The sequence below is a fragment of the Ornithorhynchus anatinus genome, chromosome 7 (genome assembly GCF_004115215.2).
Source record: "Ornithorhynchus anatinus isolate Pmale09 chromosome 7, mOrnAna1.pri.v4, whole genome shotgun sequence".
NCBI classification, from domain to species: domain Eukaryota; kingdom Metazoa; phylum Chordata; class Mammalia; order Monotremata; family Ornithorhynchidae; genus Ornithorhynchus; species Ornithorhynchus anatinus.
In genome coordinates this window covers 49,271,695-49,288,034 of record NC_041734.1, presented here as the reverse complement: position 1 = coordinate 49,288,034, position 16,340 = coordinate 49,271,695, and the positions used below count along the sequence as shown (strand labels likewise).

At 41.4% G+C, this 16,340-nt stretch overlaps 1 protein-coding gene across 6 annotated transcripts in view; it reads left to right on the top strand.

The window, feature by feature from the left end:
- The window catches only part of ATP13A3 (ATPase 13A3), a 102,317-nt gene that overhangs the window by 79,233 nt on the left and 6,744 nt on the right, over positions 1–16,340 (top strand). For 4 of the 6 annotated variants that reach the window (XM_029068893.2, XM_039912665.1, XM_029068892.2 and 1 more), the window contains exons 24-32: positions 988–1,030; positions 1,133–1,242; positions 2,559–2,655; positions 3,540–3,612; positions 5,196–5,373; positions 7,141–7,328; positions 10,287–10,375; positions 10,864–10,944; positions 12,133–12,219. In XM_029068893.2, the coding sequence (XP_028924726.1) occupies positions 988–1,030; positions 1,133–1,242; positions 2,559–2,655; positions 3,540–3,612; positions 5,196–5,373; positions 7,141–7,328; positions 10,287–10,375; positions 10,864–10,944; positions 12,133–12,219 (946 nt within the window). The remainder of the gene's footprint in view (positions 1–987; positions 1,031–1,132; positions 1,243–2,558; positions 2,656–3,539; positions 3,613–5,195; positions 5,374–7,140; positions 7,329–10,286; positions 10,376–10,863; positions 10,945–12,132; positions 12,220–16,340) is intronic. The other 2 variants (XM_039912664.1, XM_039912663.1) reach the window with 1 other exon arrangement.

Here is a 16,340-nt window from a genome sequence, read left to right as displayed (position 1 = left end):
AAGTGATGCTGAATAATCATAAGCCGCCAGGGCGCTAGATTTGTAAAATTATGCAGGGTTAGTGCACTTTGTTAGGATCCCTGTTTGAAAATTTCAACTATGACTTTAGTAAAAAAAAAAATACGCTAGATTTGTCTGTTGAGAGGTTCTAACATGTGCCATGTTGTATTAAGGTAAATTATAGGGGTATTGGCATCCATCACTTAGTTTCCCTCTATCAAATTCTGTTTATGAATTGAATAAATTTTGCTCAAGAGTGCATTTAAAAGCTCATGTCACCATTATCATATTCACCAGAGATTTTATGTAAGAGAATATGGTTACTCCGGTTGATATGAGAGGCCAAGAGCACACTTTTTATCAATACTGCAGCAGCAGGACAAGCTGTTGGGACTGGTCACAGATAAGAGAAGGAGGTTTTAAACAAATAATACACACCACCGATTGAGAGCTCGAAATTTCTGAGGACTCTTAATCTCTCCCTACCCTCTAATTTCATGGCAGACAGGTACCTAGAATTTGACCAGTTCAGGAGTCTCCTTTTTCTTTTGGAGGGAAAAAATTGAAATAAACCATTTTTGTACATCTGTAAAAAGAAATATATGTGACCAATTATGTATCAGAAAAAGCTGTGATTTTTTTCAAGCAATTTCATTTATTCTAACCCACAGACTACATCCAGGATATGTTGAAATGCTTTACGTATTTCATTTTGAATGACAAAGAGTGATTATCTCACCTGTTTCAAGTGTTTTGAACTTTGGGGGTACTCTTTAAGTACTTTTTGACTGTCACTTTTTAAAAGCATAAGTAATGTGAAAATGCACATTTTTAAAAATTTGTGAGAAAATCATTCATTTTCTCAACTAGGGAAGTCTTGGGCTAGCCAATTATTTGAAATTACTTTATTGAAAACTAGTGATAAATGAGAGCATCTGAGTACAATTTATGGAAGAAAAGGAAATTCTGAAATATTTTTATTTCCAGTTACTATGTTGGAATGTGTGGAGATGGTGCAAATGACTGTGGGGTAAGTATTTTTATTAACTTAATTCAGTTTTTCCCTTTAGACTCTCTAGACAGTCAGATAATTGTAAACCAAACTCATTCATTTTATTCTTGAAATGTACAGGCGCTGAAGAGAGCACACAGTGGCATATCGCTGTCCGAACTTGAGGCTTCTGTGGCATCTCCTTTCACCTCCAGAACTCCTAGTATTTCCTGTGTGCCAAACCTTATCAGGTAACTTTGGGAATTTTCTGAACTCTCAAAATACATTCTAGATGAAATAATTTTGAGAGAAAAGTTTTATATCATGAAAAAATCCCCATTTAAGCACCAATAAAAGACAAGGTGGAGATGATGTAGGCAAGTGAGTAATCAGCAGCATATGCTGAATTCACCTCTGCATCAAACAGGAACTCCTTACTACGGAGTTTAAAGCGCTCGATCACCTTACCCCCTCCTTCTTTACCTTGCTGCTCTCGTATTACAACCCAGGCCTCACACTTTAATGCCAACATACTCACCGTTCCTCGATCTCGTCTGCCTTGCCGCTGTCTTGCCCGCGTCTTGCCTCTGGCCTGGAATGCCCTGACTCTTCATATCTGACAGCCAAATACCCTCCCACCTTCAAAGCCATAGTGAAAGTTCATCAACATGGAATAGTGGATAGAGCTTGGGCCCGGGAGTCGGAAGGTCATGGATTCTAATTCTGGCTCTGCCACTTGTTTGCTCAGTGACCTTGGGCAAGTCTCTTCACTTCTCTGGGCCTCAGTTACCTCATCTGTAAAATGGGGATTAAGATTGCAAGCCCTAGGTGGGGCAGGAATTGTGTCCAACTCGATTTACTTGTATCCACCCCGTAGCCTGGCCCATTCTGAGTGTGTAACAAATACCATGATTATGTATTAATTATTTAATCTCCTCCAAGAAGCCTTCTCTGACTCAGTCCTCATTTCCTCTTCTCCCACGCCCTTCTGCAATCCTTGCACATGGATTTTCTCCCTTTGTTCACCCGTCCCTCAGTCCCATAGCACTTATGTGCAAATCCATAATATATTTATTTATATTATTGTCCATACTATACTGTAAGCTCATTTTGGACAAGGAATGTGTCTACCAACTCTATTATATTGTACTTTCCCAAGTTATATTGTATATTCCCAAGAGGTCAGTACAATGCTCAGCACACAGTAAGTACTCAGTAAATACGATTGATTGATAGAATGCTTTCTGATGTAGAAGGTTGGCCTAGTTGTTTGGGAACAAGGTAGAAATCCCAGTCCCCTCCTTCAAGGAATTTGTGACCTGTGTGCTACCCCTATGTTGAGTTGCCTTTTGCTCCTCTTCCCCCTCTTCCATCTACCCTCTCTTCTACCCTTTCCGCACCCTCTCACCCATTTTCCCCTCCCTCACTCTTAAAAAATTTTTGCTAACTTCTTTTAAAATAAAATGTGTCATTGTTTATCTTGGACAACTGTTTTTGGACCCTATTTCAACTGGAGAGGGTGTATATTAAAATATTTTCATTCAATTTGCCAATATTTTTTCCATAGGGAAGGCCGTGCTGCTTTGATAACTTCCTTCTGTGTATTCAAATTCATGGCTTTATACAGCATTATACAGTATTTCAGTGTTACTCTACTATACTCTGTAAGTATTATCAGTTCTCACATCTTATAGATGAGGGCGCGATGTTATTCAAGATGACTGTGAAATCCTTATGAGCAGGGAACTTGTCTACCAACTCTATGGTGTGGTACTCCTCCAAGCGCTTAGCTTCTGCCCAGGGCTTAAAGGACCCGAAATCGGCATCTTTGTGACATCAGTCAATCAGATTTATTGTGCGCTTACCATGTGCAGAACGCTGTACTAAGCACTTAGAAGAAGAGTACACTATTAACAGAGTCGGTAGCCGTTTTAATCTTTTATAATGTGCAGGGGTCATGTTTCTGATGAATTACACATTAAGGAAAGCACGTTTTAGGATCCATTCTGTGTCCTAGCATCATGTTGTTTTCTACCCAGACGCATGTTGGAAGCGATTTTCTAATACTACTGTTAGGTTCTTTTCAAACAGTTATTAAATATGTGTTCTGTCAGAACTGTGTTGGAATTTTTGGAGTAAAAATCTTAAGATTCCAAGTGGAATAGGCAGCCTCCCTAGTATCCATGAAGTAGCAGATTCTAGAAGATGTTTTTTGGGCAAATTTGTGTTTTTCATTACTGATACGATTTTGAGAGGTTCAGTAGTTTTAAAAAACTTCACACAAAAATAACCCCCTGCTGTATTCATAAATTGTTTTATCTTGTGAATTGGCTCGGTTTGTAAAATATATCACTGCATCTTGGATTAGTTTTTTTCTTTTTGAAATTTGATCAAAGTGAATGACTTGCATATTGCTACTTATATAATTACATGCTTATAACTATGTAGAATAATTGTCAGTGCTTCACAAAAAACCACTTCATTATGAAAATAATTTTAAAATGATTAAAACTTTCTGAGTAATAAGGAATATTGTTTCTTTTCATAGATCCTGAGTAATTTAGGAGACTCCCAGTTTCTCTTCATTGATCTGGCAATCATTTTGGTAGTTGTTTTTACAAGTAAGTATTAATGTATTTAAATATATTGAACTGTAGACGATTGATTTATTTTACTGAAAAATGTATGCATCCTTTTAAAATAAGTAATTTTTCAACTTAACTATACTAAAGCAACCGTTTGTTGCTTTCACACCCTTACTACCTTTTAAAAACTGCACCCTAACAATCTGACCTTTCAATAAGCAGGAGGAGAGGCACGTCTTGGACCATTTTGTTAATACCTCCATCCCCACGTTACTCTTGGCTGTGGCATTTAGAAATTCCATGTTTTTGTTTTTTTTTTATTGCTATGAGGCCCTAGAAAATGGTGGTCCTTCAAACTTCCCTCTTCCGAAAACCCCATTCAGGGTCACAGGAACTCCCACAGCCCCCATGTTTTGATGAGGAAAGGAAAGCTATGGGTCTGAGTTGAGGACGAGTAACTTTAGGGGATACTCCCATTTCATTAAGAGATTGAATGTAAATTTGTAAGAATTAAGTTTACCAGGCATTTATTGAGTGCCTTCAGAGGCTCTTGACTAGTCTCTGGGAAGAATATCCTGGTAACAAGAGACATGTTTCTTGGCCTCAAGCTTAAAATTTTATGGGGAAGACAAACAAAAATTACTTACAGACGGGGAAAGCCGGAGGAAGAGCATATGTAAATTGGAAGCTACATGTCAGGATTATAAAGCAGTTGAAAAGTAATTGAATGTACAGATAAATAATATATGAATAAAGTGTACATATACATACCATTTGCTGAGGATCGAAGGCTTCTTTTATTTATTGGTCTTTGTGAAGCACTTGCTTACTATGTGCCAGGAGCTGGCGTAGATAAAACATCATCAGGTCTGACGCAGTCCGCGTCCCACATGGGGCTCACAGCTTTAATCCACTTATAAATGAGGTAACTGAGACATAGAAGAGTGTAATGACTTGGCCACGGTCACACAGCAGACATGTGATAGGACCAGGATTAGAACCTTGGTCCTTGGACTCCTAGGGCCGTGCTCTTTCCACGAAGCCATGCTACTTCTCAGAGTAAATGGGCTTTAAAGATGGAAAGAGCTGTGGCTTGATAGATTTGGGTAAAGAAGTAAGTTTCAGGATGGGAAATGCACTTGAAGATAGAGTTAGGAAAGTCGAGAGAGAGGTACGGCTAAGCCGGGAGCTTGGAAAGAGCAAAGGGTGGGAATTTGGGATAGAATTTGAAGGAAGATCTGTTTAAAAGTGGGGGGAGAGAGGGGCTGTCATTTTCTAGTTCCATTTCTATTAAGCTATTTTTAGCATTTTTTTACTCTTATGTTTGGGTACCTTCAGGACTTGACCACACTTATGTTTCTTATTGTTATAAGAATTAAGAATGTCTGCTCATCTTCAAATATGAAATGGCTTTTAATATAAGTTTATGGCTTTTCAGAATATTTAATACTGACCCAGAGTAATTCTTTTGGCCATATATCTTCTTTCCAAAAATTATTCTCAAAGATACAATCTGATGGGCACGTAGAATGTATTTTGAAAGTTGTTATTGACCTGTAAATCTAATGACCTTTCAAAATTGTGGAATATGATCTATGTTTCTACTTTTCTTATTGTAGTGAGTTTAAATCCCGCCTGGAAGGAGCTTGTTGCACAAAGGCCACCGTCGGGGCTCATATCTGGAGCACTTCTCTTCTCTGTTCTGTCTCAGATTATCATCTGCATTGGCTTCCAAACTTTAGGGTTTTTGTGGGTCAAACAGCAGCCTTGGTATGAAGTTTGGACACCACAATCAGAGTAAGTTCACTGAGGGGCCAAAGTTTTTAAATGACTACGTTTCAAAGTATATTGCAGCTGTGTATTAAAGAGAATCACACGTATTTTAAATGCTCTTTATTATACGGATGCAATCCTGACATCTCGGCCTTTTCGTGATTGCAGTTGTGCTCATCCAGGGTGATCAGGATGTAGGAGTGACGCCGTAGCTTCTGAGTTCTCGGCAGTTGAGGAGTTAAAACAATTCAGTTATTGTTTCTTGGTGCTGTCCATACCTGTGGGGTAGAGCATTCATTTCTTTAGGGCTTCACTCTCCCCACCCTCAACCCATCATTCTTGAAATGATGACCTGTCTTGAAAAGAGGAACGTGAATGTTTCGTCTACACGGATGTCCAGATTTGCTTCAAGCCTGTGATTGTGTCAAACTGACATCAAGCTAAAGGCTGCCCCGTTCCTCTTTCGTATGTGCGTCTACTGTCTATTTCTATATTCCACCCCTTGTTACCTAGAGGCAAACTTGGAGGACCATAGCTATGAAACTCCCCATTCTGGATTTGGTAGACCTCTGGCTTGGTAATCTTTAGATCAGGGAAAAGTGCCTCCTTTTCGATTGGCTCATTCTTTTTCTAGCACCATTTTAAAAGTTACCAAAGCAGTCTCTGCTGTTTACTGCTGCTGCCGTCTATAAGTGCCGGGGCCCGATGTGTGCTATCGTTTGGAGCTGAGGCTGTGGAAATGAAGCTGCTCTTTATTGAGCTCTTTGGTTGGTGTTTCGTTAAATGCTATCGGGATCGTTCTGTGCACATTGCTGCTGTTGCTACTGCATCTGGACTGTAAGCTCGTTGTGGGCAGGGAAAGCGTTTACCAGCTCTGTTAACGTTGTACTCGCTCAACCACTCAGTACAGTGCTCTGCACACAGTAAGCGCTCGGTAAATACCGTTGATTGAGTGCATCTGTTGAAGGCCCTTTTCTTCCTCTTCCTCTCCTCCCCTCGTGGGGCTAGCACTTATATATGTCTGTAATTTACGTATGTCACTGACTGTCCCCTCTTCTAGACTGTAAAATTGCCTACCAATTTTATTGTGTCGTAATCTCCCAAGCACTTAGTACAATGCTCTGCACAGAATGAGCCCTCAAAGAATGCCATCGATTCACTGATGGATCCCTCCACATTCTGGAACCGGTTGTTTTTAATGCTTACATTAAAAACATCGAGCAGCTGTAAAGAGCCCCTCAAGGAACCAAGAGCCCGGCCTTACCTCTACGTCCTTGAGTGTGGTTCCAGTCAGTTTCGTGGACGGCTGCTGAGATGAAAATAAACCGGGTCCAGATGGTCGTGAAAGACTGCCTGGCCTTGATTCACTCCGGCTAGCCAGGCCTAAATTTCCAGTTGCTCCTAGTGAGCCACGGATCCAGATTTTCAGCTCATTTTCAATTCTTTGCTGCCTCGTGCTCAAGAATAATGTAGATTTTAGACAATTTGCTCAAAAGCCCGGGGTACTGGCAAATCCAGAGCAGCCAGTAGTTCTGGGGAATCCTGTCAGAGGACCTCTTAATGCAAGTGAGCGTTAGACGTCCCGCACACCTTGGCTCGAGGTTGGATGCATTGCAGGGAACCTTAAAGGTACTGTTTCATTTCTCTACCCTACGTGCATTTAGGGCGAGTCCGTATTCCTAAGTATTTTTCTAATTTCCCACAACAGGTTGGGCCTAGTTTAACGTTACTGTTAAGGTGACGTATTGTTTTTCTTTTATTTTCTGACCAAATATTCTCTTCCGTTTCTAGTGCTTGCAACGTATCAAGAGGTCCATATTCCAACTCTTCACATTCTGACAATGAGACTGAACAGGATGCACACAATATTCAAAATTATGAAAATACTACAGTGTTTTTTATATCCAGTTTTCAGTACCTCATAGTGGCAATTGCCTTTTCTAAAGGGAGACCCTTTAGACAGCCTTGCTACAAGAATTGTAAGTTTAACTTTAATTATGCTGGCGCATTTGATATGTATGTATTTCAAATAAGAATGCACCAAGTCCAGTGGATTTGCCATTTCATGATGGGATGTTTATTTTTGTATGTGAATACATACTTTCTGAACAGGTGATATAATACTCGGGGGGCGATGAACTCGAGTTTCTAAATATCAGAAGATATTAAAATGCTATTTTGGCTGATAATTTTTGTCTTAGAATCGGGTGACTTTTAATCCGCCCAAATCAAATCTATTCAAGTTAAGATTGAAGAGATTATGAGTTGCCTTGGTCTTTTTTAAGTATTTGCAGCTTTTTCTAAAACGGTGTATTTGGAGGAAAGTATTCGAGAGTGCTCAACTGAAAAATGCAATCTAAATATTTTTAGGTTTTGTAACAAACATTGCTGAAGGAAATAATTGCATTTCAATTGGAAATGTTATTATAATGGATTTGATGTGGCTTTAATACCAGCCAGATAGTTCTTGGGACAAAAAACAATATAACCAAAAAACCACGCTCTCCAAGGTCACCAGTGAGGACCCCCTCACAAAATCTAACCGACCGTGTTCCAGGCCAACACCTCTCAAGCTCTCAACTGCCTTTGACAGCACAGGCAACTCTCTTTTCCTAGCTAACCTGTTGCTCTCTAACCGCAGTTTTACTGACACAATATTGTCCTGCTTCTCCAGACCTCTCTGGCCTGTCCTTTCCGGTCTCCCTCTCCAGCTCTTTCTCTGCCTCTTGGGACAGACACCTTAAGACTTTGTTGTAGGTCCCTTTCTCCTCGGTTTCCCCTCACTCCCTTGGGGAGCTCATCTGCTCCTGCAGCTCCAACTGTCACATCTTCGTGGATGGCTTCCAAATCCACCTCACTGCTCTCTTTCTGCAAATCTCATGTTTCCCCCGGCTCAGGGCGTCTCTCGGTGGATAGTCTGCTGACGCGAGCTCGGAAAGCTCAAAAACTCAACTCCTCACCTTCCCTCCCAAATCCTGTAAGCAACCCACCTTTCCTATCAGATTTGCTGACACCGGTGTCTCTCCCCTCACTGAAGCCCATAGTCAAGGGACTATCCTTGACTCCTCCTTAAATCCTAATCCTATCAATTCTTGCACCACAACATTATTTTATGATAAGTATTAAGCACTTACTATGTGCCAGGCACTGTTCTAAGCGCTGGGGTAGACATAAGCTAATCAGGCTGGACACAGTCCCACCTGGGGCTCACGGTCTTAATCCCCATTTTACAGTTGAGGTAACTGAAACTCAGAGAAGTGAAGTGCCTTGACCGTGGTCACACAGCAGACAAGTGGTGGAGCTGGGATTAGAACCCTGGTCCTTCAGACTCCCAGGGTCTTGGTCCACCGGGCCACGCTCCTTCTCAGGATCCCGCCCTTCCTCACCAAATGGCAACTCTGTTGGTCGAGGCACATAATTATTTCCCAGCTTGACTTCAGCAGTTCGTACTTCACCCTGTGGCCCACACTGTTCCACATACACCACTCCCCTTCTCTAACCCCTGCATTGCTTTTCTTTCCCCCTCTGCAACAAGAAGAAATTTCCTGCTGTTTACAGTAAGACCCTCAATCAGTTTTCCAGTAATTCTGTTGAATTTTCCCACGTACTTAGTTCTGAACCCTTTGAGAAGCTGCATAGGGTTTATTCTGTTAATCTGAAGGCTGTTTTTGGTTTAGATGTTGTTCTTTTCTTCCAGTTTCACTAAGAGTGTTCAGGAGCTAGGAGCTTCTGCTCCTCCTTTTCTTTTTTTTTTCCCCTTCTTTAGTTTCAGGCATTCCTTCTTAGTGCAGTGCCTGGCTAAACAAATGTCACTATTATTATTTTTATTACTACCCTCTTCTGAAACTGAATTATTCCCCTTCCTTAATTAACACGGGCATCTCCGAAGTCATTTATAGGATACTGTCGCATCTCGTGATCATATTCTCCGGGGTGTATTTTCTTTCTGCTTGCCTTATGTCTCTATTTTTTGAATAGCTTTATCATGATTTCCGAGGCATTTTCATAAGTGGAGGGGAGCAAACTGTTTACTGTTCTAGATTTAAATGTTCTGTGGCCACTGCAGTAATACTGTCATTCAGGATCATCACCAGCAAGTCTAACTTTTGCTGCCGTATTACAAAAACACATTTGACAGCTTAATTTTGTTTTAAAGTTATCTTTCCATTTTTGAACTGGTTCCTTTACCAACAAAGAGAAGCGTATATTCACCAAACACAGCAATTTGGCTCTTTCGTACTAACTGGTAGCAAGCCAAAATGGAAATTTGAGCCTTTCACCGGGCAGAGATTGTTTCTATCCGTTGCCGAATTGCGCATTCCAAGCGCTTAGTACAGTGCTCTGCACGTAGTAAGCGCTCAATAAATACTACTGAATGAATGAAATGCATTTTTTGTCCAATTTTCCATTATGAATGTCATTGTTGAGAAACTGTTTATGCTCATGCTGATTTTGACCACAAGGGAGCACTGACCACCAAGTACCGAGCATGAGAACAGTCCGCTGAACTGCTTGCGTTTCATCTTTAATTCTCTCGCTTCGACTGCTGTGACTTGATTTCTCGAAAATGGCAGTTTGTGGATGACTATATTGAGCGTCCACTGTTATAAATTGAGTTTTCGACAGAGTACGTTGTTCGTGATGACGTGGATTGCCTCATTTTAAGCCAACAGTGCACATCCAAGATAGATCCGAGAGGGCCCGCAAGTCATTTAGGCACGTGGAGGCCTAAATTGGAATAGTCCAGACGTGGGCTTAGGGGTTCGCATGGCCTCCTCAAGCAGCTTCTGGCTGGTGTCATCCCTCCCCAGCTCTCATCGGTGCCAGACTGGTTTTTAAAATGACGTAGATGTCATTATGTTCAAGCACGATTTCCTCAGAGTGCAGGCTTTCCAACAGAAAGTGCTTTAAATATACTCTGTTTTTTCCCCTTTCAGATTTTTTTGTTGTCTCTGTGATTGTTCTCTACGTCTTCATATTTTTCATCATGTTGCATCCAGTTGCTTCTATTGACAGGATTCTTGAGGTAAGATGAAGTATTTGTGTCTACACTTCATAAAATTTATTCTTGATTGTTGATTTGCCTACAGCGTTCACATCTAAGCCTCTAGACTTTCTTTAGTCGGGCATTCCATTTTTAAAAATTGCTAAAGATGCTAGATTCAGCACCTTCTGTTAGTAATGTGTCTCCAGATTCCAACTAGACATGAAATTCTAATTTCTAATCCAAAATCCTGTATGCCTCAGTGTCTCCGGTGTGAAGTGTTACATTTTATTAACTCGTCATTAATTTGAAGGATCTTCAAGCCCTCTGGGATTGATTGCATTTTTAAGTCAACAAATATGCATTATTTTGTAGGTTACCTTTCAAAAATATTGCCAGAACATTGCACCCTATCAACGGCTGTAATATATTGATAATATTAATTGGTAATATATTACATTTGTGATATCGATGAAGCTTTTGTCTAAATAGAATTGGGATATTAACTTTTTTTGAACTTTGTCTTGTAGATAGTGTGTGTACCATATCAGTGGCGTATAACCATGTTCATCATTATTATTGCCAATGCCCTTGTATCTCTCTTGGTGGAGGTAAGTGATTCACGTTATCAGTCTGTTAATTTACTGCTGTTTGGCCTTTCGCTGGCATAAGCAACTCTTGATTACCCAAAGGAATGGAAAATAGGATAAATAAATCTCCAATAATCCTCAAATATTTGAACCATTTGTTTGTCGTCTCTCCCATCAAACTTTTTAGCAGAACTAAACTTAAATGGATCCACTTTACAAATAGCTGGTTGGAATCTCACTTTCAACTCAACACTTTGAAGAAGTGCAGATAGACGGTGAAATACTGGTTCTTAGGTGAAACGAGGTGTAGCTAGACCATAACTGGATCATCAGTCCCTGAGTAATTCAGAGTTGGCTGATTTTAGCTAAAGAGAGAGATGAATGCAACTACAATATTCATAACTTTTGTAAATGCATTTTAAAAATAAAAGTAGGATGTACATTTTTATGGTACTTAAAGTTTCTCTTTACAACTTGGATATGTGTCTTATATTGATTGTTGAGAAATCTCATGAACGGGCATTAATGGAAACAAAAATGGGGACAAAAACTGATTCCCTCTCTCACTTTTCAGGTGAGAGTATGTTTCTTAGCCCTTTCTCGGGTTCATTAAAAAGCACTAGATTTAAATATCTTGAACTTTCTTCCCTTCCTCCATCCCAACTTCTTCTTTCCACTCGTTTCACATCAGTTTTGAACTAAGTTTCTACAATTAAGAACAACCAGGTGTCCCTCCAGGGAGCCTGTGTTTTGCCTTTCCCTATTTTTAATTTAGATGTGCAGCCATGCTAGTAAGTCTGCTTTATAGTGAATTTTTATTTACCACGACTGCTTAGATACTGAAAAAGGGACAAAAATTGGCCAGCAGCAAAAGTGATTGTAATCTAAATTAAAATCCTTTTTCGGATGAACAAAGGCCAGAGAATGTTAGAAAAGCAATGCCTTTATGGAACAATGCTTACAGTGCTCTACAGTTTATATTCTGATCGGAAGTGTCCGAATCGTAGTTCTAATTTGTGTACATTAATGTTAAAGGAATACCAAATCGATTAATCGTATATGTGACAGTTCTGATGAAATGAAATATCTAGTTAAAATCGGAATGACCTACGCTGATTGTTACATTGTTTGAGATTTTTTTTAATTGCACATTAATAAGGAATGATTGCTAGCTTTTTAATTCTTCCCACCCCCTGGAATGTCTCTCAGAATTTCCTCCTTGATATGATCCTTTGGAAGGTTGTGTTCAGTCGAGACAAACAAGGAGAATATCGCTTCACTACACAGTCACCACAGGTTGGAAAACAGCACTTACTATCAATTCTACAAGTGTATAGGCTCATTTAGTTATGTACTGTGAATTTTTGGGTAGTATATCATTGTGTGCGTGCTGCTTGATACTCTCCCTTGATGTCTGGTACATTTCATTTAAATTGTAAATTCCCCGGAAGTTCATAACGTAATTTTTCTTATTCTGTGCACATTTTTATGTCTCTTCCCCATCCCAGTCCTAATCAAGTACACATTTAAAGTTCTTCATTTCATCCATGTAAAAAAACTGAACACCTGGTCTGTCCATGTCCATAATCTTAAACATGAGTCTTCATGTGTCAAGAAATCTCGGTTAGCCAGAGAGAGGAGAGTTTTGAAAGAAAAAGTTTTTGTTGGAAAAGTGGGCTCCAGAGTTTTCAGCCATTAGAGGCACTTCTTTCTTTACCACTTGCCTTGAGTATCCTGATTCTATGTTTGATTCTGTTTTAATCGCGATTAGATGATTTTCATTTGCTGCCCCAGCATCTGCCTCTGATTAACCAGTCGGTTTAACAGTTGAAATCTTTGTCTTTGGATGCGAAATTGTACCTTGATCCTAAAGCATTCAGTAAGTGTTGATGAGTTAGTAAATTCTTTAACCCGCCAATGTTAAAACAGTTATCTTTAGAAAGTGAATTGAAGTGAACCGAAGATTCTTTGAGAATCTAGACTTTGATGTAGTGTCCTGGCAACTGACGTCTGCTGTGAACTCCTTGGAGATTAAACGAGGAATCTTTCTGTGACTTAGAGGAATAAACTTTTTAAATAGGCTAAAAAAAACCCTAAGACTCTAAAGAAGTACTTGCCACTTAGCCTTTTACCTGCCCTGACGACTGATAAACCTAGTTGCCTGCTAGCTGCGTATTACACAGATCCGATTTTGGAGGAGAGTGTGGTTAACCGGTAGCCTTTAACGAGTGCCTATTATGTGCAGAACACTTAAGTACTTAATAATTGTGGTATTTGTTAAGCACTTATTTTGTGCCAGGTTCTGCATTAATCGCTGGGTTAGGTACAAGATAATCAGGTTGCACATGTGGCTCACATTCTAGGTAGGAGGGAGAAGTGATATTGAATCCCCATTTTGCAGATGAGGGAACAGGGGCACCGAAAACTAAAGTAATACAGGTCACGCAGCGGGGAAGTGGCCGAGCCGGGATTAGAACCCGGGCCCTCCGACTCAGAGGCCTGTGTTCTTGATTCTTTATATTGTTATTGTTCTTGTCTGTCCGTCTCCCCCGATTAGACCGTGAGCCCGTCAAAGGGCAGGGACTCTCTCTGTTACCAATTTGTACATTCCAAGGGCTTAGTACAGTGCTCTGCACCTAGTAAGCGCTCAATAAATACTATTGAATGAATGAATGAATGTTCTTCCCACTAGGCCACGCTGCCTCAAGCACCTGAGTATATTAGAAGTCGTATACGGGATGCGTGTGCCTACTCTCAAGAAACAGTACAGCAGGGGAGGCAGACACTTAAATTACCCCCAGGAGGTGGTAATAGAGATTTAATATGTGTCTAGTAATAATAATGATGGCATTTGGTAAGCACTCACTATGTGCAAAACACTGTTCTAAGCCCCGGGGAGGATACAAGTTGTCCCACGTGCGGCTCACAGCCTTAATCCCTGTTTTACAGATGGGGTAACTGAGGCACAGAGAAGTCAAATGACTTGCTCAAAGTCACACAGCCGACAAGTGGCTGAGTTGGGATTTGAACCCATGACCTCTGACTCTCAAGCCCAGGCTCTTTCCACTGAGCCACGCTGCTTCCCTGCTTCTATTAGGGCCACAAGGGTTTGTAAGCACATACAAGGGTTTGTAAGCTAGGGAGCCACGCTGCTTCCCTGCTTCTATTAGGGCCACAAGGGTTTGTAAGCTAGGCCGCGTCGAAGGGCTAGCTGAGGGTATCAGCTGGGGGAGCTGAGAAATTAAATGGGAAGGCCCCTTGGAGGAGATATGATTTCAGAAGGATTTTAAAGATGGGAGAAAATTATGGTCTTAGCTATGAAAGGAAAAAGATAGAATGAGGTATAATGAGTAGGGTAGCTTTTTTCAAAAAAATAGTATTTGTTAAGCACTTACTCTGTGTCAAGCATTGTTGTAAGCATTCAAGGTTATCAGGTAGGACACTGTCCCTGTCCCACATAGGGCTCACAGTGTAAGTAGGAGGGAGTACTATTTAATCCCCATTTCACACCGTCTTACACTTGAGGAAACTGAGGCACAGAGAAGTTAACCAACTTTCCCAAGGGCAAACGGAGCAAGCAGTCGACAGAGCCGGGATTAGAACTCAGGTCCTCTGACTCCCAGGCCTGTGCTCTTTCCACTAGACCGCGCTGCTTGGAATGAAGCGGTGTGCGCTGGGGTGGGTATAATAATAATAATAATAATGTTGGTATTTGTTAAGTGCTTACTATGTGCAAAGCACTGTTCTAAGCACTGGGGTAGATACAGGGTAATCAGGTTGTCCCACGTGAGGCTCAAAGTTAATCCCCATTTTACAAATGAGGTAACTGAGGCCCAGAGAAGTTAAGTGACTTGCCCACAGTCACACAGCTGACAAGCGGCAGAGCAGGGATTTGAACCCATGACCTCTGACTCCCGAGCCCGGGCTCTTTCCACTGAGCCGCGCTCAGAGAAGAGAGTGAACTGGCTGAAAGAGATCCGAGTCAGTGTCTTAAAACCAGTGGCTTTGTGCCTATTTCCCATGGGCAACCATTAGAGATGTGTAGGAGTGGGGAAGCTTGTGCAAAATGATTTTTTTAGTTAAATTCTGGTCCCACCTCTGCCACTTACCTGCGGTGTGACCTTGGGCCAGTCATTTAACTTCTCTGTACCTGTTTCCTCATCTTTAAAATTGGGATTCAGACTGAACCCTATGTGGGACAGGGACTGTGTCCAACAAGTCTACTTAAAACTACTCCAGCACTTGGTACAGTCCCTGGCACATAGTAAATACCATTAAAGATGACACAAACTAGGAAAGAGCTGTGCAAGTAAAATGGAGGTAATATAGGATTTCCAGGAGAAGGGAGTTGTCCACAGTGTCAAAGACAGTCAAGAAGTCAAGGAATAGGACAGAGGAGAGTCCGTTAGATTCAGCGAGGAAGAGATTATCGGTAATCCTAGAGAAAGTTGTCTCGCTGGAGTAAAATGAATAAAGCCAGACGGTAGAGTTGAAGAAGGGAGTTGGAGGAGAGAAATTGGGCACAGCACAATCAGTATAAAGCCTGTTCGATTGTTTTAGGTGCTGGGCTGGCCAAACCCAGGTCAAAACTGGGCTCATCCTGGGCTTGTGAGCTTTTAATTCACCCTTGTTCCCTTTTTTCCCATCAGATTCCCTTCCTTTTGGGTGTCATGCCATACCAAAGTCCCATAGTCCTGAGGCTTGACTGCAGTTGGACCAAATATCTTCAACCGGTGGGAGAAGCGGCGTGGCCTAGGGGATAAAACACAGTCCTGGGTTCTGATCCCCGCTCCGCCACTTTCCTGCCGTGTGACCTCGGGCCACTCTCTTCTCTGTGCCTTAGTTTCCTCAGTTGCGAAAGGGGATTGCCCTTGTTCTCCCTCCTACTTGACTGCGAACCCCATCTGGGACAGGGACTGTATTGACCTGATTAACGTCTATCTACCCCAGCACTTGGAACAATGCTCAGTCTCTAGCGAGTGCTTAATAAGTACCAAAAGAACAAAGCAAACCAAGAAAAAACAAAGCGCCTACCGCTGCCGAATAAGGCACCGGCAGCTCTGACCTAGGCCAGTGAATAGTCTCCAGGCCCGGATCAACCCCACACACAATCTAGTCCTCGATCCCAAGGAACCACAGTCTCCCGTTGATCTTACACAGCTAAAGCCTCAGCGGGTCTTCCCCCTCCTTGAGGCTTCAAGGCGAAGAGGCCAGAACTGCTTCCCGAAGAGGCCGTGGGCTCAACCCCTCATTACTGTCTTTTCAACTATCACAAGCTCTGTCTCCTGAAAAGGCAAAAGAGCTCCAGCAAAAAGTGCTAGCGCCGTCCTTTGACCCCACTGCTCCTTTTTTTCGACTTTGTGATTTTGCGTCTGTATTGTTTTACTATAACCCTTTAGCATCCTTCCTGGATAGCT